The 24068-nt window shown below is 40.2% G+C and overlaps 1 protein-coding gene across 1 annotated transcript; it reads left to right on the forward strand.

The window, feature by feature from the left end:
- The first annotated feature begins 510 nt into the window (after positions 1-510).
- Positions 511-22565, forward strand: ulk1b (unc-51 like autophagy activating kinase 1). The gene is made up of 27 exons (XM_079659558.1): positions 511-1191; positions 2103-2195; positions 2681-2722; positions 5768-5800; positions 7414-7450; positions 8645-8818; positions 9843-9916; positions 10232-10333; positions 10858-10916; positions 11383-11465; positions 11606-11656; positions 12039-12130; positions 12254-12416; positions 12532-12586; positions 12688-12774; positions 13154-13297; positions 13392-13540; positions 14197-14450; positions 14575-14780; positions 15204-15325; positions 16238-16363; positions 16851-17035; positions 17797-17981; positions 18518-18636; positions 18739-18896; positions 19751-19886; positions 19968-22565. Exons 1-27 carry the CDS (start codon positions 1102-1104, stop codon positions 20021-20023), a joined length of 3075 nt encoding a protein of 1024 aa, XP_079515684.1. The 5' UTR covers positions 511-1101; the 3' UTR covers positions 20024-22565.
- The last annotated feature ends 1503 nt before the right edge of the window (positions 22566-24068 follow it).

Genomic DNA, 24068 nt, shown 5'->3' on the forward strand with positions numbered 1-24068 from the left:
AGATTTCCCCTAATATTATAAAAGGAGGATTGGTTTTCTTAATATTGTGGGACACATTTTACATAGGCCTTCTAGAAACGCAATCACGCTTGTATTTTTTACTTTGTATTGGCTCATTGGGTATTCCTAGTGAGCAGTATAGTGAATTCAGGTCAAGGCTGTCTGAAACACACTAAAACTGAACTGCCAAAAATTGCCATTTGTATTACTTTATCAAGGTTTACCTCATTTATTTGTTATAACATACAAATATATCATATCATTCTAATGGTGTTTGTTATCTCAATATCCAAGACTATTCAGCAATATATATGTTTTCTTTCTTACGTAAGCCTAAGGCACACATAGCGTCCTAGCGTCCAAGCAAACATGCACGTTTACTGTATCATAAAATAATTTAACCCAGCAAAACACTTTAAAAACGCTTCTTAATACGTTCATGACTGTGGACCATAGACTGTGTAAATAAAGCCATGGAGCCTGCCGTCTGACGTCACACCTACAGCTGTAGTGGCTCCGCGCATGCGCACTGTTGCAGAGGCTCGTCGCCGTCTGCTTTGTTGGGACCATCGATGCTACGACTTTTGCCGAGTCAGCTGTGAATTGCACGTACATAACGGGAATATGCACAATATGTTCTGACTATTGGACATTGTACGCTTGTTTTGAGTGCACAGCCAGCGTTTGCTTTGCCGTATTTACGCTTCAAACCGCCTCAGACGACAGAAGACAGGAACCCCTGTATATAAACAAACGAGCTGCCTTTTTTAAGGTGGCACGTCAGAGACAGCTGCAACAACAAGGACTCCGATTTTCTTTAAGTTCGCTCACTTCGTGTTGGTCGGGTCGACAGCGATGGGAAACACTATACAGCTTTGTTAGGAGTTAAACTCCATTACGTGTGCGTGCTAACATGAGAGAAGAGGACAGTTTGTTGTCAGGAAGGCAGCTCCTGGCGAGTCTGAGAGGGGGTGAATATCCCTGCTGCTGCCCCTACTTGACAGAGGAGAAAGGAGCACTTGATATCCAGAAGGCTGACCTGAGGCCTCATGATCATTCTATCCTCCTGTAATCAGTAGAAAAAACACAATTTGGCACAATATGGAGACGGTGGGGAAATTTGAGTTCAGTCGGAAGGACCTAATAGGACATGGCGCATTTGCTGTCGTCTTCAAAGGCAGACACCGAGAAGTGAGTATTTTCCTTGACTTTTATTGGTATTGCATACAAATACATACACTTACCCGTCCATTGCAAACATAACGAAATAAAAGTTAGCTTGGATGGTTTGGTTCTATTGTTAGCCATGAATCTCGTTTAATTGGCCATCTGTTGTATTTGTTTTCATTGTACGGCCTTAAGAGGCCTGGGAGCACGGACAGGATATTCCATAAAATAACAGGCAGTTAATGAAGAAACAAATAAAATACTTTTTATATGAATACAAACACCGTCTCTTAATGCATGGACATTTCCTTTGTAATACTCTTTATTTTTTGTCTGGTTTGGCAGATGATGCACGTCCTTAATCCTGGCTAAATATAGAGCAGCAGGCACTCATTGTTTCCATTAGAAAGCTCCACACTGAGACCAGTAAAGAATATGATGAGACATGTCCTAAACCTGGAAGGAAAACATTATAATAGCTTTGCATTAATTTAATTACACAGTGCTAATGCATTATTTCAAATCTGCTAAGTCAGATAATACACCCACGGGCAAATATAGGCCTGTCTTCATTAGTACATTTGCTCACAGATCAATATTTCATCCATAATAACAGATGACTATGGCATCTAATAACCCAGATTGCAAGGCATACATAATGCAAAACATTAGAACATGCTGTCAGTTGAGGAAAAACACCGGCAGGGAAGTTGCATTTGGTTGTGGGAAATGACCTTTCTTTTAAAAATGACCCAATCTATCAGCAACATTGAACTAATTTACTGTATGAACTGACAGAAGCTGACAGTTGTACTATAGTGCAGATCAGTAGCTCTTTACAGTATATACCAAACAAAGGTGCAGTGTAACACATACAACACATGATGCGCTGCATTTATTTTACCAAAAATGTTGTTTTGTGTGTTTCCTTCTAGAAACATGACTGGGAGGTGGCAGTGAAGTGCATAAACAAGAAGAACTTGGCCAAATCCCAGACACTGCTGGGGAAAGAGATCAAAATACTGAAGGTAAGTCAGAAGTAAAGCTGAAATTAGTTATCGTTTGATAAAATCTTAATCCAAACGTGCAGCTCCTCAAATATCTAGATTTAATTGTGTTCTTCATCATGGACTGATAGTCATACAAAACAGGATTACACTTTGGACTTTGGGATCATCTTTAATGGGCATATTTTACAATTTGCCAACATTTAAAACCGAGTGATTAATCTAGAAAATAATGTTTTTGTCCTCACCAGCAGGGGTTTATTTCTCAAGTACTCTGCCATTTCTCAAAAATAAATGTGTAACCATGTTATTTCATGGTTCTATAAAGTATTTGATAATACAACATTTTAGTAGAGCTGGAAAGATGCCTTATCATGACCATCTCACTATATGGAGATCTCACAGTGACTGTACAAGTCAAAGTAAATCTCTTTCAGTTTAAAACATGTAAACAAAATAAACAAACGCCGTCCAAATATTGATTTTCAGTGTGTCTTTTTCTGCAGGAGCTGAAACATGAGAACATTGTTGCTTTACTGGACTTTCAGGTATGTTTGACTACAGTTACAGATGGTATCAGGCTGATTGCACAGCGTTTAGGCCTGTGTTTGACTACATGATTATCACACCTCTGATTGTCCCACTTTCCCCTCCACTGTGTGCTCACGAAACAGAGCAGATGGGCTGTTGGATGTTCCACATGACCCACTTCTGTCTCATGCAGCTTGAACAGTTTTGTTTTCCCTTCTTGTTAAATGAAGCTTTGCAACATTTGTTTGTTCTAAAAAAAAACAACGCTCAGGCATGTTTCAGTTGACTCTTTCGTGTAATGAATATCTTTGTAAAGGTTGAGTTAATATATCTGACTTTGTGGTCTGTTGAGCATCTTGCGTGTTGACATTTGGGTTGCACAGTAACCAACATCGCAATATGGACTTATGCAATCACCAAATCACACAAAGTGCAATATTCATACAGGCAAAATATGTGTACAATTATTAAGATTGAAATAAAAGTCTTGGCTTAAAAAACGAAATTCATACTCCTACGACTTACAAAAATATCTATGTTTGGTACAGAACAATATTTTCAAATCATACCTTAATTTCCATAGTGATTCATCACAATTAGTTGTTTTGTATAGATCTTAGTGGACCTTCTGTCTACAGTCAAATGGGCTCTTAACATTTGACTTGCCTACTTATTGAAACAGACATGTAGCCTCATTTCCCAGACACGAGCCAGATGCCTGGAGGAGGTGTTAAGCTCCAATAAAACCTATGCATGTGTACATGTGCAGATATTAATACTCCTCTCAGCTCAGCGCCAGACTAGGCAGGTGTTGCATTGTAAGGTGATGAATAAGAATTCACAGTCTCAGCCATGTTCTCGCCTGCAGCGTAGAAATCAGTGTGAAGCTCACAGTGACAACACCTGTCAGATCGTTTTGACATCGCAACCCAGCTCTGAGGCTGATACGCTGCCATCTGCTTTAAAAAAAAATCTGCTGATTATTCTTATTGTAATATCTGACAAGACTGCATTTTACAATGAGATGTGTTGCAGCAACATACCTCCTGTTGCATTACTGTCACTTTTGATACATTTGACATACCGGTAGTTGCGGCTGTCACTGTGTGCCACAAGTTTTGATTTATTGCAGTTATATTTACTTCTGTTTTTCTTTGGAAAATATGTTTTTGGGCGGCTTTTTAGAAAGGAGGAGAGAGGGGGGGGGATTACATGCAGCAAAGAGTCATGGGTCGTATTCAAACCCAGATCCAAATGGGCTTTATTAATGTATTTTTATCTCATGAAATCTTATATTTAAAACCCTACATTAAGTCAAGGATGAGAGCAGATATTGTTAGCTTCATTATGTGATTGGTTTCACTGCTTTTCATTGAACTTTCATCCTTATTTCCTTTATTCAGAGGCCTTAGTCATCATGCAAAATAGGTTATAAAAAAGTTAAGACTGATGACGCATGCATCGATATGCTGAGCACATCAATGCTAGCTCAATTCACTTTGTAGCATCTCCCAAGTCCCTTTTATTAGTAGCTCTAAGAAAAACGTAGCAAGTGGTTTTAATGGCCAAAGTATGTCCCTCTCTTATCTCTACACTGACTCACAGTGGCACCTCTCTGTTGATGGGAATTTTCTGAGCTGACGCAACAGTTTGTTGTTGCACCGCAGACAGAGTGGATGTTTGGATCAGGGCATCGTGTTAGCTAATTAGGTCAGGAGGAAATTGAAAACACTGGACGCCAGAGACATGTATTTTACTTTGTACTTTGCTCTATATCTAATTGTCTTTATCTAAAACGACTTAAATGTGGTTTTGGAGTCAAATAATGGTTGTTGAACATTATAGAACCAAACATATTTTACTTCCTATTTTGTAGGTTTTGTGCAAGAGCAAAACATCCCCCAAATTATCCTTTTTTGACTATAAAAATGCTAATAATTATAAAGATGTTCTGCTTTTTTCTCATCATAAGTTAAAAAAACGTTTGACATTTTCATAGGCAAAGGGTTAGGGAAAAACATTTGTTATTGTTATAAATTAACAATAATTCAGGTAGTCGTTATGTTACCTAGTAATGTTTTATTTAGATGACCAATTTCACACTTAGGGGAACAGACTAAGACTTTGCTGTCTATCTGAGGAAATTCCACCTTGTGAAACGGGACCTGGCTTTCTCAGTATTATAAAGAATAAGATGAAGATACATTTCAAACGAAACGCCAAACTTTGAATCACAACAGAAGTGTGCTGCTGGGTTGCCACCCTGTTAGAGTGACAGCCAGTAGAAAACGGCTGTTTGGTCGCCGTCCAGCTTCAGTAAGGCCAAAGACAACCAATTTCAAAACGCCTGACTCAGCAGAACTATAGAAAACACGCTGGCCTCTGACTGGTTGACTCGACATGATACCGAGATGAGGTCAGAGCGAGGATCCGCAGTCATCTGTTGCCATGTGATAAGAGCACTTTTCAAGCAGCCACTCATTTAGCAGCACTGTGTTTTTATTTGACACAACTTCTACCCGGTTGTCTGAGGATAGAGGGGAATTGATAACAGATGTTCAAATAGTTGCTGGAAACTCTCAACCACACAAGTGTGCAATATAAAAAAAAACATCCAAGTTGTTAGTAAGTAAATAGCTCATTATTGCTGTGGGAGCTTATGAGTTAATTGTTCTTCAGTCACTGCTTCTCACTGTCTCTCACTCGCTCATGATTGTTTGATATTGCTATCAACAGCCGAGCCAACATCTGATTCACCTTTTGGCTCAGTATGATCGTAGCAGAGTAGATTGTTTTCATATTTCTTCAGGCATTCTTTCTTTTGAATTTACTCCAAACGTATTCCATAACCACAGAACATTTATTTTTTCCAAGTGCCAGGTGGATCTACTTTTAACAAACGTAGCTCTTTTTATTATAGACTGTCTTTCTTTTTCAATATCAGTTTTTCTCTTAGCAGTTTTTTTTTGCAACCCTGGCTGAGCACAAGTAGCCTCTGTCCCCTCCTTTGTCTGTCCCTGACATGTTTGTTTACCCTGCTCTCTTATCTCTCCTGTCTTTAGGAAACTGCCAGCTCAGTGTACCTGGTAATGGAGGTAAGCTGCTGTGCTGTTTGGCTTTGTTTGCTCGGCGCTGTACTGTCTCAGCTCTGACAGGCCCCGGGCTATAATTAGCCGAGTCCTCGGGCATTAAGGGGGGGTAAACGCCTGTTAGGTCAAACAGCCCAATGCGGCTCGGTTTTTCCCTGCATAGGTGTTACAAGTAATATACTGTTTGTGAATCTTGTAACTACTGCATTATGAATGTTTGAGCTTCCTGTTTGCCATTTGAATACCAGGAAACAACACACAACTATCAACATGACATTTATTTTTGCTTTATACATACTGATCATTCCCACAAGGCATGGCGAGAAGAACTTTCTGTCATGCTAGATCTTATTGTTCTGACATTTAAGTATTTTAAACTACACCGATCATTCTAGTAGTATTGATATCTTTTTTGTTAACCCAGCTTGGGTTGTCTGTAAATGCATGTTGTCAAGATCCATGTAATGTTTGTCACCTAAGAAAAAGAAAAACTTGCTCAGACAGAACAACAACAAAACCCCTGGCATGCTGAAATGGCTCACACTGCATGCCAGATGCATAAGATACAAACTGTAGAGTCCACATTATAGTCTAGTTGCCAGCACAGCGAACCCGGAAGTGTTGAGTACACCAACATTTTATGATATAAATATATAGTACAGGTCCCCCAGGATATAGAAACTGCCGAATGCTAACTTGCATATGTTGGGCAACTTGCACAATTAGCATAAGCTGTGTTCATTGAAATGAATGGCATGTAAACAAATATTTAAAAAAAGATTTTGGACAATTTTGCAGTGGTTTTGGGGGTTATTGATGAGTCCATTTCTGACATTTTCAGGATCAGTAATGGCAGTTTTAACCAGAAAGTGGCCATAATTGTTCTCTATGTGGGCTGATTTTGAACAGCATGAATAGTGTTGTGACTATTTGATATAGAGCACAAAATCAACATTATTATCTCCACCGTGGACAATAAAAAAACTAAACACAATCTGTCCAATCCAAATGATCCAGAGTCCCCTAAATCTTCCAAATCGAGAGTACACATATTGCCATTTTCTTGAAAATGTCAGAAATGGACTCAGCATCCTCAATTTCCTTCTCCTCAATTCAAGAACAGTCATTTCCACAGTAATAACGACACAATGCTCAAGTTGTTTAGTATTTTTAAAGAGAGTTTCAAAATGCTCTTTCAGGTCAAATGTATATGCAATTTCAGATACACGTAAAGCTATAAACGTGGTGGTAAACAACAGTATCAAAGAAACAGATCACAGAGGTAGAATAGCTTGAAATGAACAGCAATGACATTTCTCATACTCCTATTTATTATTATCTCCATTGTTTCATGCTTATCTCTGCTTCTTAGAAAAGGAAATGACTTGTGAGGCAGCCTTTCAGAGCCCCACCTTTCATAACACCCTCTCCTAGCCTCAGTCCTATCGATGCTATGAAAGAGAGCGAGGGTACACATCTGTAAACACATCACTCTTCAGCAAATCACTGCTCGGATCTCTTTTGCTTTATAGTTTCCCTCTCAGCCCTCAGTGTTACCTGTGTTTACTAATGTTGTTCCTTTTCTTCTTCCTCTCCTTCATTTCCTCTTTATCTCCTAGTACTGCAATGGTGGCGACCTTGCTGACTATTTACACTGTAAGTAGTACATCTATTAATCTACTAAAAGCTTCAGGTGCTTCTCAGTAGAAAAATCAATTGAACAGATGGTGAAAGTGTCGTCTTTGTTGCTCGTGGACAACAAAGTGGTTTCTTTCTGTATGAAAAACAGTTTTTAAATGCCTCTTTTTATTGTCTCAAAGCCAAGATCATAAATCCTAACACTCAAAATGCCCAACAGGAGAAACATATAACATTCTTATAATGAAAAACGCTACAAGCGACCAATCAAAGCTTAGTACTAAAAGTATTATCTTTAGACAGGAGCTGCCGGTCAAGACATCAAGTAGTAGAAAAGGAAGACTTTTTTTCAGCTTTGTTATATCTGCCAAGAAGTGCATATAAAAAGGACCCACTTTACTTTAATAAATAATAAATAATAATAATAAAGTCTGCCATTCAGCCCATAATTCCTTCCTGTATGAACGCAGAGACCTGCCTTTCTTTATCTAAGGCCTTAAATACAGAGACAGATTTGGTGCTGGAGGAGCTTTGGACGACCTCAGGCTCAAAATAGTCTTTGACATGCTGTGTTATCAGAACACATCTTAAAACTGCCCTGCTGTATTCCTATGTCTGGGCATATATACATGAGACATACTTCACATACACACAGTACAACACCTCTTGCAAATATTCAACACCATGTTAACTCCAGCTGCTAACTTTGTCTGCCAGGTACACAGAGATGAAATAGGGAACACATTATAGTTATAGCCTCTGCTTGCCTGTTGTTTTATACACTTCCCACTGTGATCAAAACGTTTTATTCCTGGCCCTAGTCAAGCCTGAGTCTGGCTTAAAAAAGTTGCCTGGAAGTGAGGTGGAGCCACCGAGACATTTAAGAAAAGGGAGGGACTATCATATCGAAACATACTGTACCATCGTGAGATGAGGGACAGGGAAGGAAGAGATGGGGAGCTATAGGTGGCAGTGGGGTCATGTTGGGAACGAGAAATGCACATGAGAGATATTTAAAAAATGTTAAAATGAGATGTTTTCTTTTCAAATAACATGATTTGACTTTAAGATTTGTTAGAAAAACTAATATAATCTATGTAAAAGTCCCCATGTGTCTACTATAACCCCACCTGCAAAAGTGCTTCATCAATAAATCATGCTGTTCACTTGTAGCATACAAAAGTTCACTTGCATCCCCTTGTTTCCCTGCAGCCAAAGGCACGCTGAGTGAGGACACAATCCGGGTTTTCCTGCAGCAGATTGCAGGGGCCATGAAGGTCCTACACGGAAAAGGCATAATCCACCGGGACCTCAAGCCCCAGAACATCCTGCTCTCCTACCCAGCAGGACGCAAGTCGCACTCCAACAACACCTGCATCAAGATCGGTATGTTCCATGGTGTTAAAGTGTGAGAACAGGCCATCATGCCATGTGAATATTTTGCCACAAATGTTGTTTGATTTGTCAACTTCTTGAGATTTTTCACATTTCAGAGATGAGACTTGTGGTTTCTACATTAGGATTCAATTGGAAAAGAATCAAAAAGGAGCAAAAAAACCTAATTGAATCTCATGCAGCTGAAGTGAAGCTCTTTTCAGGGTATTTTATTGCAACAGGACCTAATAATAATTTCCCCAAGGTAATTGATTCCATCAAGATAATAAGAGTAAACTGGTTAGAGAAAATTGATTGCATTTTATATATATATAATTGCACATTTTCCCTTAGCAGTGTTATTTCCCCCCCCTGATTAAACACTATTGAACAAACACCAAGACAGATGAACAGATATGATTCATGTGTCATCAGTTGCGAGATTCGACCCTAAACAAGTAATGAGAAGTGAAATGAACTGAGCGCAGAGAGCGAGTGTGTGTTGTTCGGCGGTTTGGAAACCCTGCTGCTAATCCTTAAGCCGTTTACTGCTTGTTCCTTCGGAGAGTATCGATTGCCCTTTGGGAGTGGAGTCACTGCAGAATGTGATTATCCTCACTACTCTGGGAAAACTTGCACATTCACACCAACACACAGCGACTCATACTCATTGTGCCCACATTGAAGCAGGTACTGGCACACAGGCACATCCACGGTGGCAGGCGGATTACTGCAAGATTATTCTTTTGGTTTGTTAAACAAATAGACTGTATGCTCAAGGATCTTTTCCTTTTGTCGAGTGTCAAAATCTAATATAATGAGCGACACAGAAATTGTTATCTACTGTATATAGAGAAAAGCCAAAAGTGTTTTATTCAGCCATGACTCCCTGGAGGTATAAACTCCAGTGCGCTGCGTTGTCATGCCGATGAATACATCTTTTTTTGAAGCACTTGGGATTTGTATTTCCTGCAACTGTTCCCTTTTGTTGTTATCAGTTTGTGAGTCTCAGCATCTGCACATTTTCCCTCCGCAGCGGACTTCGGCTTTGCCAGGTACCTCCAGAGCAACATGATGGCGGCGACGCTCTGCGGGTCCCCGATGTACATGGTAAGCACTCTTTGCAGGTTATGCAGAGATGGGATGGAAAATAAAGGGCAGCATATGCAACGGTTTTGCTTGAGAAAATACAGATTCACTGACTTCTATGTTTTCACTCAGAAAACTGCGACAAACAAAAAAAAGGATACTTTGAAGGTGTTATTCGTCCATACAAACTTTAAAATTGCTCGAATGTTCCATTTGAAAATGCAGAATGTTTCATTTGAATATCTTAGCTGAAGACAGTCCTTAAAACGTATTTATCTCTTTAATTGTTTATGAAAGCATTCCTAAAGTCTCACAATCCCTTCTTTTCTTCACCAGGCTCCTGAGGTGATCATGTCCCAAACCTACGATGCCAAAGCTGACTTGTGGAGTATAGGAACCATCGTGTTTCAGTGTCTGATTGGGAAGGCTCCTTTTCAGGTAAACACACAATTACGATCATGTTTTTTTACATTTGTGTACATAAACGATGAAAGGGAAAAAATTGACAAAAATCCGGATTTCTTTAACAGGCTTTACATTTATGTATGTCTGTTTTGCCAAGAGGACAAAAAGATTGAAATGATGGAAAACAGATGCAGTCGTGTTAAAAGATAGTAGCAGAATGAAGTGCACAAAGCCATGCTGAATCATACTCGGACATGTTTTCCATCTTGTCACAGTTTAGTTTATCTAATTTTCTTTCAAACAGACTCTCTTTTCTCTCTGGGTCATGTGATTGGTTCCAAAAAACAAGCAATTTGCTGCAGCTAACTTTAAGGATGTTAAGGAAGATGACACACATATTACCTTACAAAATGTCTGAACTGGTCCGGCAGCATTTCTGAACCTACCAGTAGTTCCTCTTTTTGTTTCACTGACCTGAATTTTAAAACTTTAGCTAACGTCTATTTACTCAAATGATCGGAGCAGACATTTATTGTTTCATCTCTGACTTCTTTCAGGCTAGCAGTCCACAGGACCTCCGGATGTTCTATGAGAAAAACAAGACTCTCAGCCCCAAGTAAGGATTAACAGTGAGGCGAAAAATGTTGTTTATTAATGACAAAAGTTATGGTAAAAAAAAATTGACATTTATCTTTTTGTCCTGCATTGTTTTTAAATTGAACATTTCTGAAGAAATTAGAAACTTTGTTGAGATACAACTCCAGAAGAAATGAACCAGGGGAATGTGAAACCCTGACCTAATCATTTCAGAGACCCCATACGCTTTCGAAATAGTGTTTGTGTTCCTACAGTGATATTAACAAAATAAATGTGTCTCCTGCAGACATATGCGTTCTGAAAAGGTTATCATTAATGACATTTTCTTCAGAATATACACATCTAGTATAAACGAATAGTAAACCAAGCAAAGCTAGAGTTGTTGCTGTATGTGCAATTACAATTTCCTGTTGTATTTTTTAACCTTTTGAGTTCTTTTCATGCCCAGCAGAACACACTGATTGTGATTTTCATTTTGTTTGCAGCATCCCCAGAGAGACTTCAAGCCATTTGAGGCACCTGCTGCTGGGCCTGCTGCAGCGCAACCACAAGGACCGCATGGACTTTGGTTGGTCAATTAAAAATACCTACACTGCTTACTAAATTAAGCAAGTGTAATAAATGTTCCTGTGTACGACTGTATCTATGTACTTATTACTGCTCTGCTTGACTTCCTCCCGCTAATTCAAGTTCTTGTGTTGTTGGCAGATGAGTTCTTCTCTCATCCTTTCCTGGAGGCTAGCTCATCCATGAAAAAGAGTAAGTAACAATAAACAATGCACTTGTTAATAAAGCTTTGTTGGAAAATACTCTGAAATACAGGACTATATTCTCTTGCACTTCTAAAGTCATAAACATTATTTATATTCTATAAAAACATGCAAAAAGATCTCTTTCAAAAAATTGGAAATAAGATTGAAATAATACCCAGACTGTGACTTCCATATAAGTGATGCTGTTATCCTGATAAAGGACTAGATCCAACATAGTGTGTCTAACATGAAACACCATGGACGTATTGCTTCATATTTGCCCTGTAGGCTTTTCTTCTAAACAAACAACAGTTCTGTTCACATTGAATGTTTCCCACACACGGCTCTGTGCATATCCTTGAGTTTCACGAGGTTGCATTTTGTTACAGCTACTCCTGCCGTGTCCATGACCTGCTTCCCCAGCTCCGCCTCGGCCAGCTCCTGTAGCAGCTCCTCCACCTCGCACCTCGCCTCACCACCGGTTAGAGTTTATTATATCTGTATTATCTCCTCATTGTTTGCCTGTCTGAACAAAGGCTCTTCTCAGACTATTTGCTCTTCTCCTGAGTTTATCTTCGAAAGTGTCTGTGTCATTTCTCTGCAGCAGTCTCTTGCTGAGGTTCAGCATGTGCGTGCCAAAGCTCTGACCTCCCCTACCCAGGATGCCGCTGGCTTTCTCCTCAAGGAGTTCTCTGGAGGGGGCGGCAGCAGCAAGAACTCCTCCTGTGACACAGATGACTTTGTTATGGTGCCTGCTAACTTAACAAGTAAGAACACGTGTATTCACTGTCCTTAACTATCAAATGAAGCTGTGCATAGTCCTATATTATTATTATATTACCTTTTTTGGTCAGTTTCTAAAAAAAAAATTCTGTTTTTCAGCGGTAGAGTTGCCATGTGAGAGTAAAGCTTTGGCTGACAGCTTGATGAACAGCAGGTAAGGAGCAAGCATTGTTTATTCAAAGACTATTATTATCTGTTTTTTTAATTATTCACTGTAGCTGTGTGACCATAATGCAATGTATTGCTTTTTATCAGCTCTCTTCTGGCTTCTGCTGGTCTGTGCAGCCAAGTCAAAACCCCACCACACTCGCCTTCCTACAACAGATCTCCGAGTCCTGTCAGGTAACAGAACAAAGCTCAATGTTTTCCTGTAGGGATACAAGTGGTAGACACTGTAAGATTTAAACAAAATGGTTGGTAGAAGAAACGGTCGAAGAAGAAGAAGAAGCAACAACGCCTTCTTAAACAGCTAAGAAGATCAAATTCTGTCTGTCTTTACAATCAAATAATGTCATGTCTACCACGCACACTTGCAGTGTTTGAAATGTTTTACACACAGTTATTGTACGAGTGTGGGAGTTTTTCATTAACAGAATGTCTCTTCTCCCAAATATTTGGTGTACTCATTCCTGTTATTAAAAGTGTTAAGCACGTAAACCCTCTCATCTCTTGTCTAACAGTTTCCCTCTGTACTCTCTGTTCTTCTCACTGTTGTTGGCAGGCCCAGTGAGTTCTCGGGAAGTAACTACAGTGGTAGCTATGGAAACCACGATCAGTCCTTGCCTATCCCAGTCCCCACCCAGGTCCACAACTACCAACGCATGGAGCAGAACCTCAACTCTCCGAAACAGGACAGCTCTCCACGGTCTGTATCCCCAAACAAGTCCCACTGCCAAATGTATCTCTGTATTAGCATATCTTAAATTGGCTGGGGTGACTCATAGTCCTTTTGTTATCAGGCTGTCGCCACCAGTGCGCCGTTGCAGCAGCGGAAGCTCTTTGGGTTTTGCCCGGCCCGGGCCGTCACCATCTTACGGACAAGCAGTAGTTGCAACCAATCGGAGACTTTCCCTGGGAGGAGCCAGACCTTTCCTGCTCTCCCCTCAAGGTAGCACATCAATAGATGCATATCACAGCTTTCTCCAAACTACAGTTTTTAGAATTCACTGAGTTGATTTATTAAAAGCTAATCCAATAGAGCGATCAGGGATTCCAATCAAGTTTGGCTTCTTGTAGTCTTCAACGAAAGAGGGAAATAGGGTTTTGCAAAGGCTTCTCTGACTCAACATGGTCAGTAGTTTTTAAAGTTGCGTGGCTGTGGCTTAGGAGGTAGACCAAGACGTGTTTCAAACCCCGACCCCTGCAGTCACCATATCCAATTGTCATTGAGCAAAAACCCCACATTTCTCCAACTGTGGGTAAATGCCTCTGTATGAATGTGTGTGTGAATGGTACCTCGCTGACTTGACGTGTGGTGTTGTTGTAAAGCCCTCTGAGTGGTTGCAAAGACTAGAAAAGGCTATATAAACTGTACCATTGAGGGAGAATAAAAGAACCAGTCTCCTTTCTTCATTTACTGTCTACCATTGATGGAGAAAATGAACAGACTTCCTACACAAACGCTCTCCTTGTCACCAGCAGTAGCTCGTTTGTGCCTCATGCTGTCACAGTCTATCGCTGTCTGGACTTGCAGAAGGGCAGCGGGGGGAGTGTGGCCGTTTTCACCTGCTGTCTTAACACAAAAAACACTGGTCTATCCCACAGCTCCCCAGCTCATCGAAGCCCGGCAAACTCCTCAGCCGCGGTCGGCAGGCCTGGGCACGCGGCTCCACAGCGCCCCCTGTTTGTTGGAGGGCGCCAGTGGTGGTGTGAGACACAAGATCAGGAAGCAGCACTCAGACCCGGTGGTGGCCCCCTCTACGGCTCTGATGACTGTCCGCCCTTTGCACTCGTCCCCCAGACTCAGCGAGCTGATGCAGCGTAGCCCCCTCCCCACTATCCTGGGCTCGCCTTCCAGGGTGAGTCAGCACTTCTTTACTGAAATAGAACGTAAATCTCTTGAGATGCACTGAACAAGAAAAGGAACAAGGCTTAAACAAACCTCTGGCGACTCTCCCCTGTCTGCCTTTTCTCTCTCCTCAGACCATCCCTCCTTTTGAATTCCCCAAGGCTCCTAGCTCCACCAATCTCGTGACCTTCCTGACACAGCAAGGTCTGGTCCTTGGCCCGCCCTGCAGCAGGACGGCCCCCTCAGAGCTCAGGGACGCAGGACAACAAGCACGTACACAGGGCAACCAGCCTGCCCACTGCATGCACAGACTGAGTGATGATGCCAAGGGCTTTGGAAGGTTAGATATTTGTCTTCTGTTTGTTAGGTTTAACATACTGATGCTGCGTATCCAGAAACAAATGATGACTCACATATACAGGAAAGACAAGACAGGACAGGACTGCAAAATGTTTGAAATGTTTCTACCTTTTTCATTCTTAAACCATGCTTATTTTAGTTTTTATTCTTTGCATGTCTTATCACAAAGCTTTTTCCTAATGGATTGAGCATGTTGGTAGCACATTTCATTCATTTTTCTTATGGTTATGATTGAACCTAATGGGGTGGATAGAATGGATGTTGAATACAGCTAGCAAAGCAATAGGTTTAAAGGAACTAATAAAATAAGCAGTTATTAAAAGAAATGATATATTTAAAGAGAGTTTTGCCTTATTCTTATTGTTTTACTTTCTTCCATGTGTCTCCTGTCTCTCCGGTGCAGGTCTCAGAGTGCAGGTCGTCTGTCTGACATGCTGCTGATGGCTGCTTTCGGCCCAGGTGGACCCTTGGGTGACAGAGGCAGCTCCGAGAACCTGTCCTCTGAAAAAGCCATAGACATAACTGGTAGGAACTCTTATCGATTACCATAAACCAACATATATATGTGATTTAGGATTAGTGTTTATTTATGTGGCTTCTTCCATTAGTCTAGAAGTCTAGAAGATTCTATGAAATACAGTGTGGCCTATTATTTAGCACTTTTCCAGTTTCGGGACTATGAAAAAGTATTAATAATATGTAGGGATGCTCCGATCAGGGTTTTTGGGGCCGATCACCGGAATCAGTATCGGCAGAAACCGATCGTCGATCCGATCATAGGGTGGGTGGGGGCTATGGGGATCTTCCATTTAAAGTGATGTTTAAAACTCAGTTAATGGGGCTCATTTTTATATTGCTTCAGTTTATAATCGTAACGGATCGAAAAGTTCAGATGAATATTTCAATACATGATGAGCTTCCACAAACAACAACTAACATAATTATTACATTCAAATGAAGTACATTATTCAAGTTTACATTAACTTTGGATAATAACACGGGAGAAATGAGGGGAAGCGCTCTCTTTTCCTCTCTCTCTCTTCTGACATCCCGTCAGTATCTCATGCAGCTCGCCGATCCAGTAATGAATGACCCGACAGTGAAGAATAAACAGAACGTCACAGCGGGCGGAGCTGCAGGATTTCTGCTTCACACACGTTGCATACCGCTATTTTATTGTCTTGTCTTTTTCGGACACCTTAAAATACTGCCAGACCGGTGAAGCCATTTTGGCGAGCTTGTTTTGCCGCGCACAGAGAAAAGTGTCATGTGTTTTACGTCACCTGATCGGCTCTCCTGATCGGCCTCTATAGTGCGCACCGATCGATCGCCTGAGAGTGAATATCCGCCGATAACGACCGGCGGCCGATCGATCGGAGCATCCCTATATGATATACCTATTCCTATTTTTAATCTTTGCTCTTTTTTGCCCTCTAGTGCCCCCCGGTGGTGGGGCATCCTTTGCACCTGGCTCCATCAGCCCAGCACAGGTGGTTTTCACCGTGGGCTCTCCCCCCAGTGGCAGCACCCCCCCTCATACCTCCAGACAAAGGAAATACTCAGGTAACACATGCGCATCCTAGCGCTGCTCAATTCTAATAATATGTTTCTGCATCATTTCTGCAAGCAGCAGGGATCACATTCGACTCAGCAGCTTCAGTGTTATGTTTTAAACATCATGCAACAGAGTCCTATGAAAGCTATTACTTTCATTTTCTATCATGTGGAAACATAATTTAGTATCATGCAGGCAAGCATAAAAGGTTGATTTTCTTTTTCGATCAGGCTCAACTGTGGAGATATGTACCAACATTTAGGGAGTAATAACCCAAATAAGTGTTGTTTGCAAATACCACATTTTCCAATTGGTAATTACAGTATTTATGAAAAATGCAATCAAAACCTGGTTCTTTCAATGTATTATCAATTGGTGTCTGTTTAGATTTGATGTTTTATTGTATAGAGATCGAAATGCATGGAATTTGATGAAAAACAATGGATATATCCAATACATTTGATATTTAAACAGCGAATTCTACGACCCCTACAGGCTCGTTCACTTCAATCAGCCCTGCAGGTTCCTTCACTAGCCGCCACCCCCAGACGGTCACCTACCTGGATGGCTTTGAGGCCCCTCCAAATCCTCGCTACAGTTTCACTGATCCTATCTCTGCCAACATGGGCGCTCATGTAACCTTTGAGGCTCCTGAGCTGCCTGAGGAGACGCTGATGGAGGTGAGAACAATGTTTTATACACAGCTCTGGAAAGTAGAGCAAGGGCAGTCACCTTTTAGATCCTGTGTTTTCTATGTATTTAAACAGCAGTGACTTACAAAACCAAAATGTTTTAATCCCTCTTGACAACGTGGACTCTGAGAGAAATTTCAAACGAGCGTTGTAAAGTTGAAGGGTCTTCAAGTAATCATGGAAACAGTTCTTAAGGTGGAATCAGAGTGGAATAATGAAATGCAACCAAATAGCACCATTAGCTTTTCTTTTGTCATACAAAATAATGCATATCATTGTTCAGCTGTTCTTTTTTTATTTAGATATGTAGTTTACTCTATTAACTGTCATATTTGTGGTCTTATAGGGTCACGTGTTTAAGCAGCAGTGACTAAGGGGGGACCCCTATCAAAAAAGTCATTATTTATAAATATTCCTTTATTGGCTAAACTCTAACTCCATAGGCGTTTCACAAACATTCAGCCAAGATTTTATTTCCTTTACACACAAAACTAAAATAGTTATGGAAAATATATGATGTGAAGTTAATGCTTATTATTTGCTCTATCATAGTGTCATAGTAAATATATATCCCTCACCTGTTGCCAAGCTGTCTCATGTTAATGCTTGTGTTTGTTTAACCAATGCAGTCTGAATGCATCGTCTGTCAAAGTAACAGTCTGACGTCCACTGTTTAAAAATTACGAAACTATTCCTCTTTTCCCTCTGTGGCTGTCTCTCTTTTTCTCCCTGCGTGTGTCGGAGTGCAGCAGGAGCATACAGACACTGTGCAAAGCCTGCGTTTCACGTTGGATTTCGCCCGCTGTCTGATGGAGGTGGCCGGAGCCCGTGGGGTGGTGTTGTTTGAGGAGCAGGGGGACATTTGTCATCCCTCCCTCCATCAGCCCCAGAGCCTGGTAGCAGATCAGATAAGCTCTCTGAGCAGAGAGTGGAGGTAAGGCCGAATCAGCTACGTCTGTGAGTCTTTGTTGATGGCAGTGATACAGTCTAAAAGTGTGGACAACCCTGGGAGAAAACCGTCTTTTTAATGTTCGAAATTAGGGAAAAGGGCTGTCAAGTACAATATTTATGGAACCTACTCTGGAGTATTGACCGAAACAAATCTGACGCTTGGTCTGATTCAAGATTTGTTCGCATGAATGTATTTCTTCCAACAGATCAAACAAAGCCATAAACGTAAAAAACAACTAACTCATGCAGTGGTTGCTTGTAGAGTTGGAATGCAGGGAAAGAAAAGGATGAACTTTTATATTTTTGGAAAAACAAACTCTAAACAGGTTTTAAAATGGGCAGTGTGTTACCTAATGAAAATGAGGTCCGAAATATTGTATGCACCCCTAGCCAGTTGTTTAGATTAAATATAGCGGCTACATCTGCTATCACATATATGACTTCATTGTATTTTTTCTATTTCATTTCTCAATTTATAATGGAATGTTAAGTAATGTGTGTGTGTGTGTTTCTCCTCAGTCATGCAGAACAGCTGGTTCTCTACCTTAAGACTGCAGAGCTCTTGTCCAATGCCTTACACACAGCCATGGAGGGAGTTAAACAAGGCACACTCTACCCATCCTCTACTGTCAAACAAAGTATGAGGCATTTCATTTTATAACACTTCTAATATATATATATTTGTACTACCATAAAATTCAAAGTACAGCATATTAAAATACATCTCTGTCTGCCTACAGTTGTAAAGAGGCTGAATGAACTTTACAAGTCCAGTGTGGCTTCCTGTCGCTCACTCAGCACCCGGCTGGAGCGCTTCTTCTCCAGGAAGCACCGCCTAATGGACCAAATCAGCTCCATCACAGCTGAGCGGCTGCTGTTCAGCCACACCGTGCAGATGGTAAGCCGGGCGGAAAATGAGACAGTAGGGAACCCGAGGAGATAAGGGGTTATTGACCAGCAGGCCACAGCGGAATTATTTAGATACTCTATCTGTGGACATCCAGCTAATTAAAAGTCCTAGCATGTGTTACACACTTAAATTTGGTAATCGTTACATTTCAGTCCTGGTTGATTTAGCCATACTCTATACTGGTGATTACTGCCGATGTGTTCAATACTACAGGTCTGGGGGGAGGCCAAACTAACCATTTTACATTTTAAACTGATCCACTCTCAAAGAATTGGCAAACATGGGGGTTTTTTTTGTCATCTTTTTGATGAGTAAAAGCGTTCAGTGTCTTAAAAAAACTAATTACATTTTCTTTGACCTACCTCATTATAAAAATCAACTCATGTTCCTCTTTAAATAGAAAACCAAAGCAGTGGGAATTATTATTTTCTACATAAGAAGTACATTAATGCAGCTTTTGTTCCGGCCATGTCCCCACAGATCCCCGATTTGTTTTAATACTGCAAAAATATAAGTATTGCAATGCTTTTATCAATGGGCAATAGGCTAAATCAATGCTCATTTTGCCTATTTAAATATCTGAGATTATTCCTTTTAAATCTAAGTAAGTCAAAATATATCATATCTCTTTGTCTTAGTTCCAGTCTTTTGTTTCCAAAGTGATGTGCTCCCTTTACACTTGCTTCTCTACACGAATATTGAAAAGCCACTAAAGGAATGGCTTCTTAGTGTTTCATAACAGGTTTTGCATTCTATGGTTACATTTGTATATTTTGTCAGGCATGTTGATGTTAAAAGTCAAGATTTAGGTTATTAACTTGAGCATCCTGGTGTGGCGTCAGGTTCAGACGGCTGCACTGGACGAGATGTTCCACCAGGGGGAGGCGTCGGTGCTGCGTTACCATAAAGCTCTGTTGCTGATGGAGGGTCTGTCTCAGCTGCTCACTGAACAGGAAGACATCCTCAGAGTTAGCAAATGTGAGTATGTCTATCAGCCTATTTGTAATGTTCCTGCAGAAAAAAAGAGACATTTGAACTATTCTCCTTTTGTATCTACAGGTAAGGAGTGTATTGAGCGGCGCCTCACAGCTTTGCAGTCAGGACTCTGTGTCTGAGACTTCTTGGAGTGATGTCACCCTGCATATTATCAACAAATCAAATCTCAACCCACATCTTGTGGTTTTCCCTTAGAAATACTTTAGATTTCACAAGAAAACCACAAGGCTTCACTTTTGCTGAACATTCACGGCTCGAGTTGTAATGACTTGCCATTCATCTCAAGCTTTGGACAGTGGCAGTGACTCACACCGGCACTGAACTTGTACCGTAGTTGGACATGAAGAAAGAATGTCTGCGCTGTCGCCTACGGGTAGAGGACTCTGCTCCTGGGGCTGAAAACGTTTTTCCAAGGGACTAGGGATGACACCCTCCAGAGCATTTATCGCCAAGTAGTCGCATATCCACATACAGAAAGCTTTCTTAGATGGGAAAATATTTAAAAATCTTTATGGACAAATGTATCTTCTACCGTATCCGTTGCTGGAGGAAAATACGTCAACAAACATAATTTGTCTTATACCCCTTGTTTGCTTTCCTTGAATTCATTTTACTGTTATTTATCTAATTATTACTTGCTTTGCTGGAGGACATTTAAAATAGCAACGATACAGTTGGTGGCAGGAATCGCGTGTAACCAATCTGTTGCCAAAATATTTGTAGTTTTGCTTTTGTGTTATTTTAAACTTGTTGTCGGTATCTTTGGTTTGGAAAAAAAAGATCCCTGTTTGACACTTTACCAATTCTATACTTCCTTATGTAACAGACAATAATCAATCATTGAAACAATGATATAAACGGGATTGAGTTTTCTTAAATGGTGGCAGGTATTACAGCAGAAGATGGGTCCAGAAAACACTCACTACCACACTGCTACGCGCAGAATATAGCTTTTATTCCAGCTGGTGTGTAAGCATCCCTGAATACAATCTTACTAAAGATGTTGCAATAACCTGGGATGTGTTCGTCAGGTATACAGAAGCTTTTTTTTGCTACCGTTGCTGGTAATGTCTTCACACAACTTCGTATTCCGTCTCCTTATGTGTGGTTCATCAATCATGTCGGAGTTCAGCAAGTATAATCACATTTGAATGTCGTGCTGAAAGGAGAGAAACTGCGTTAATTTATGTCAATTATAAACCCCGCGTTTAGCGTCTGAATGTTTTTGCACTGTTTAAGTACTGTATGGGTCGATTTTGAGTGGAACATTCTAAACGCGTCCTGTTTTTCTTTTTATAGATACCTTTAGACAGATTTGCTTATTTAGAGATTTCTATTCCATACTTTATTGCAGTTGTGTTTTAGTTGCTGTCAAAAGGTTTTAGAGGTGTGTTAGATGTGAGAATGCTGACAGAGAGATATAAGCTATGAATCCTTTGAAAGATTGCTTTAAGAAGAAAGAGGGGGAAAAAATACTTTTACACTGAAAAAGGTTTTACTATTCATTGTGTTGTGTTTGGAGTAGTCAGAGTGTGGCGGTTGTGTTTTATTTTTTAAAAAGTGACCTGTTGATTTGGAGTGCTAGTGTTTTAATATTTGTTTCACTGACCTTTGAGCTATATCTCAAGAGGATACATGTACTCCCCTAAGTCATGGGCAAATGGGAAGGGTCAACGATGGTCAAAGATAAGCTTGTGTGCATGCATGCATGTTTGAAATGATATTTGGTGCATTGAGTGACAGTGGGATTTGTTCTGTACAGAACCAATTGCTCTGTGACGAGATGTGAATGAGTTGTTATTCAAGATGGTGACTAAGAGAACATTTGAGAAGATGATATTGATTTGTGGAAGGGGCTTACAATATTTATTTATGAAGCCAGTATAGTAGCACTGTCAGCAGAACAGAACGGAGGAAATGTTTTTTTCCTTGGTGAAGATTTATCGAAATATACATAACGTGTATTTGCTTTGCGGCCTTTTGTCAGATAGCTTTTTGGTACATTTTTATAGGTCTACCGAGATCATTTTGTGTGTTATTTTAGTGTGAGTCTACATTCCTACAGCTTCTCTGTCTCTTACACACGCTGTTCACTTCAGTCACTTTATAATGGTGATCACAATTTACCTTTATAAAACTGATGCATGTGTCACTTTGTAATGTTCCCTACAATCATTACTATTGGCCATCCTTCGAAGGATTCTCTTGGGTAGGAGTCAAAAGCACCATAAAGATCATTTGTGCTGACATTGAAATAATGATTACAAAATACTTACGCCCCACCAGCTCCTGTTTAAAGTACCACAGAAAGATAAAATGAATTGTATGTGCACTCTTAGAATACATTTGTCATTGATTTGTATTATTTGTAAAAAAACAGTTTTAATTTTGTGTTTTCACTTTCTGTATTACCTGTAAATAATGTAAATTAAGTTATTGTTAATGTATATATGACGCTGCAGGCATGGAGAGAACAGTACCATTACCATCATTACATTTCCAAAGAATCAGCTTTCTGCTGATCCTCCATATTGTCTCTGACTGTTTCAAAGCATTTTATTGTTGTCATATGTATGACAAACACACAATCTCAGTGTCCCTGTGTGTGGTGTAACCTTTACTGTTAGAGTTGCAACATGAATAAAGTAAAAGGAAAGATTATTTAGGATGAAGTGAGTTTTCTTTGCTGCCATGTCACCTCGGTTATGGATATTTAAGTTTACTTTAACAGAAGAATACATCAGAAATCCTATGGGGAAATGGTAAGATTTTGTACACTTCAACCTGAACCTACCAATTTTGAAATCTCAGATGCATTGATTTAGATTACAATTACAAGTATTTAAATAAATCCTCACAGCTATGAAATAATGTTCTATGTAGGCTGGCAAAACAGGTACAGTCCTGTTGCTGAACTAGTAATCCCAACGCTCAAACCAATTAAACTTGGATAGTGCATAATGGGACTATTGTCCGCAAGGTTAGACACTCTATTACGAATCTCATGTAGTCAGCTTTAGGCTTCAGCTAGTCATTTACTTAAGCATAGTCTTATGTGTTTGTATCCTCACATCCAGGAAGCCACATTAACTTCTGTTCCCTGGATTGTCAGTGACAAAATGCAATTACAACAGGTAATATATTAATTTATGTAGCCTCTAAAATCTGTTGCTGTCTACTTGCTACACTATCAATTCCCTCTAAGCCTGAATTGTAGAAAAACATTTCTGGTTTTTGGATGTGAAACTACAGTGATCATTTATACTTAGTGTCCCCAACTCATCTATATATACCATAGTTTATCCATCAATCAATCAATGTTTATTTATATAGCCCAATATCACAAATGTTACATTTGTCTCAATGGACTTCACAGTTTGTACAGAATATCAGTACGGCAATACTCTATCCTTGGACCTCACATCGTACAAGGAAAAACTTCCAAAGAAACCCAACAGTTTAAAGGGGAAAATGGGACAGCACACGGACAGACAGATGCCTTGTGTAAATTGAAAAGATAATACATTTACAACATGGTCCAAATGTTTGGAAATGCATGTGCCTATAATAAGAAGATGAATCCAGGAGGATGTCAACAATCCTGTGGGAGCCATCAGAGAAGTAGTATGATGAGAGTCAGGCAGGACCACAGTGACGAAATCCCGGGTTGTGTTCCGATAATCCAAAAATCAGCTCCTAAATTCTAACCCTATCTCCTATTCCTTGACCTCTGAGTGAAACGTCACGGGGTTAAGGGATAGTGGATAGGAGAATTCAAAAGGACTTAGGAGAAGATACTGCGGTACTTTAGAGAATCCGAATGCACTTTCACTATCTGACGTGTTTATGATGCACCGGCGGACGTCATTGTGTGCGTCTGCTGCTGTGGTGAAACTATGGAAACTACAGTGTTCTATACAACGGACTACAACATGGATGTATAGAACGAGGGACTACTGTAAACTCATCTAGAGACTCTGCACCGTGCTCTGATGCTGTTGTTTTATGGTTTATGAACGTGGACAACAGAGAAATTCATGACCAAAGTTGTAATTGAAATAAAAAAGGAAAGTGAAATTTATGCTCGTCACCCTCTCCCTCCGGTCGACATTAATACAAATGATCCCAATACGTATGATTGTATGAAAATATCTTAAAAATAAA

This window comes from Notothenia rossii (genome assembly GCF_949606895.1).
Source record: "Notothenia rossii genome assembly, chromosome: 11".
Lineage (NCBI taxonomy): Eukaryota > Metazoa > Chordata > Actinopteri > Perciformes > Nototheniidae > Notothenia > Notothenia rossii.

Coding starts and splice junctions, on each gene's coding strand:
- ulk1b (XM_079659558.1), top strand. CDS start 1,102: ATGGAGACGGTGGGGAAATTTGAGTTCAGTCGGAAGGACCTAATAGGA. Junction 2,723..5,767: donor TTGCTTTACTGGACTTTCAG/GTATGTTTGACT, acceptor TCCTGTCTTTAG/GAAACTGCCAGCTCAGTGTA. Junction 12,417..12,531: donor GGTGCCTGCTAACTTAACAA/GTAAGAACACGT, acceptor TCTGTTTTTCAG/CGGTAGAGTTGCCATGTGAG.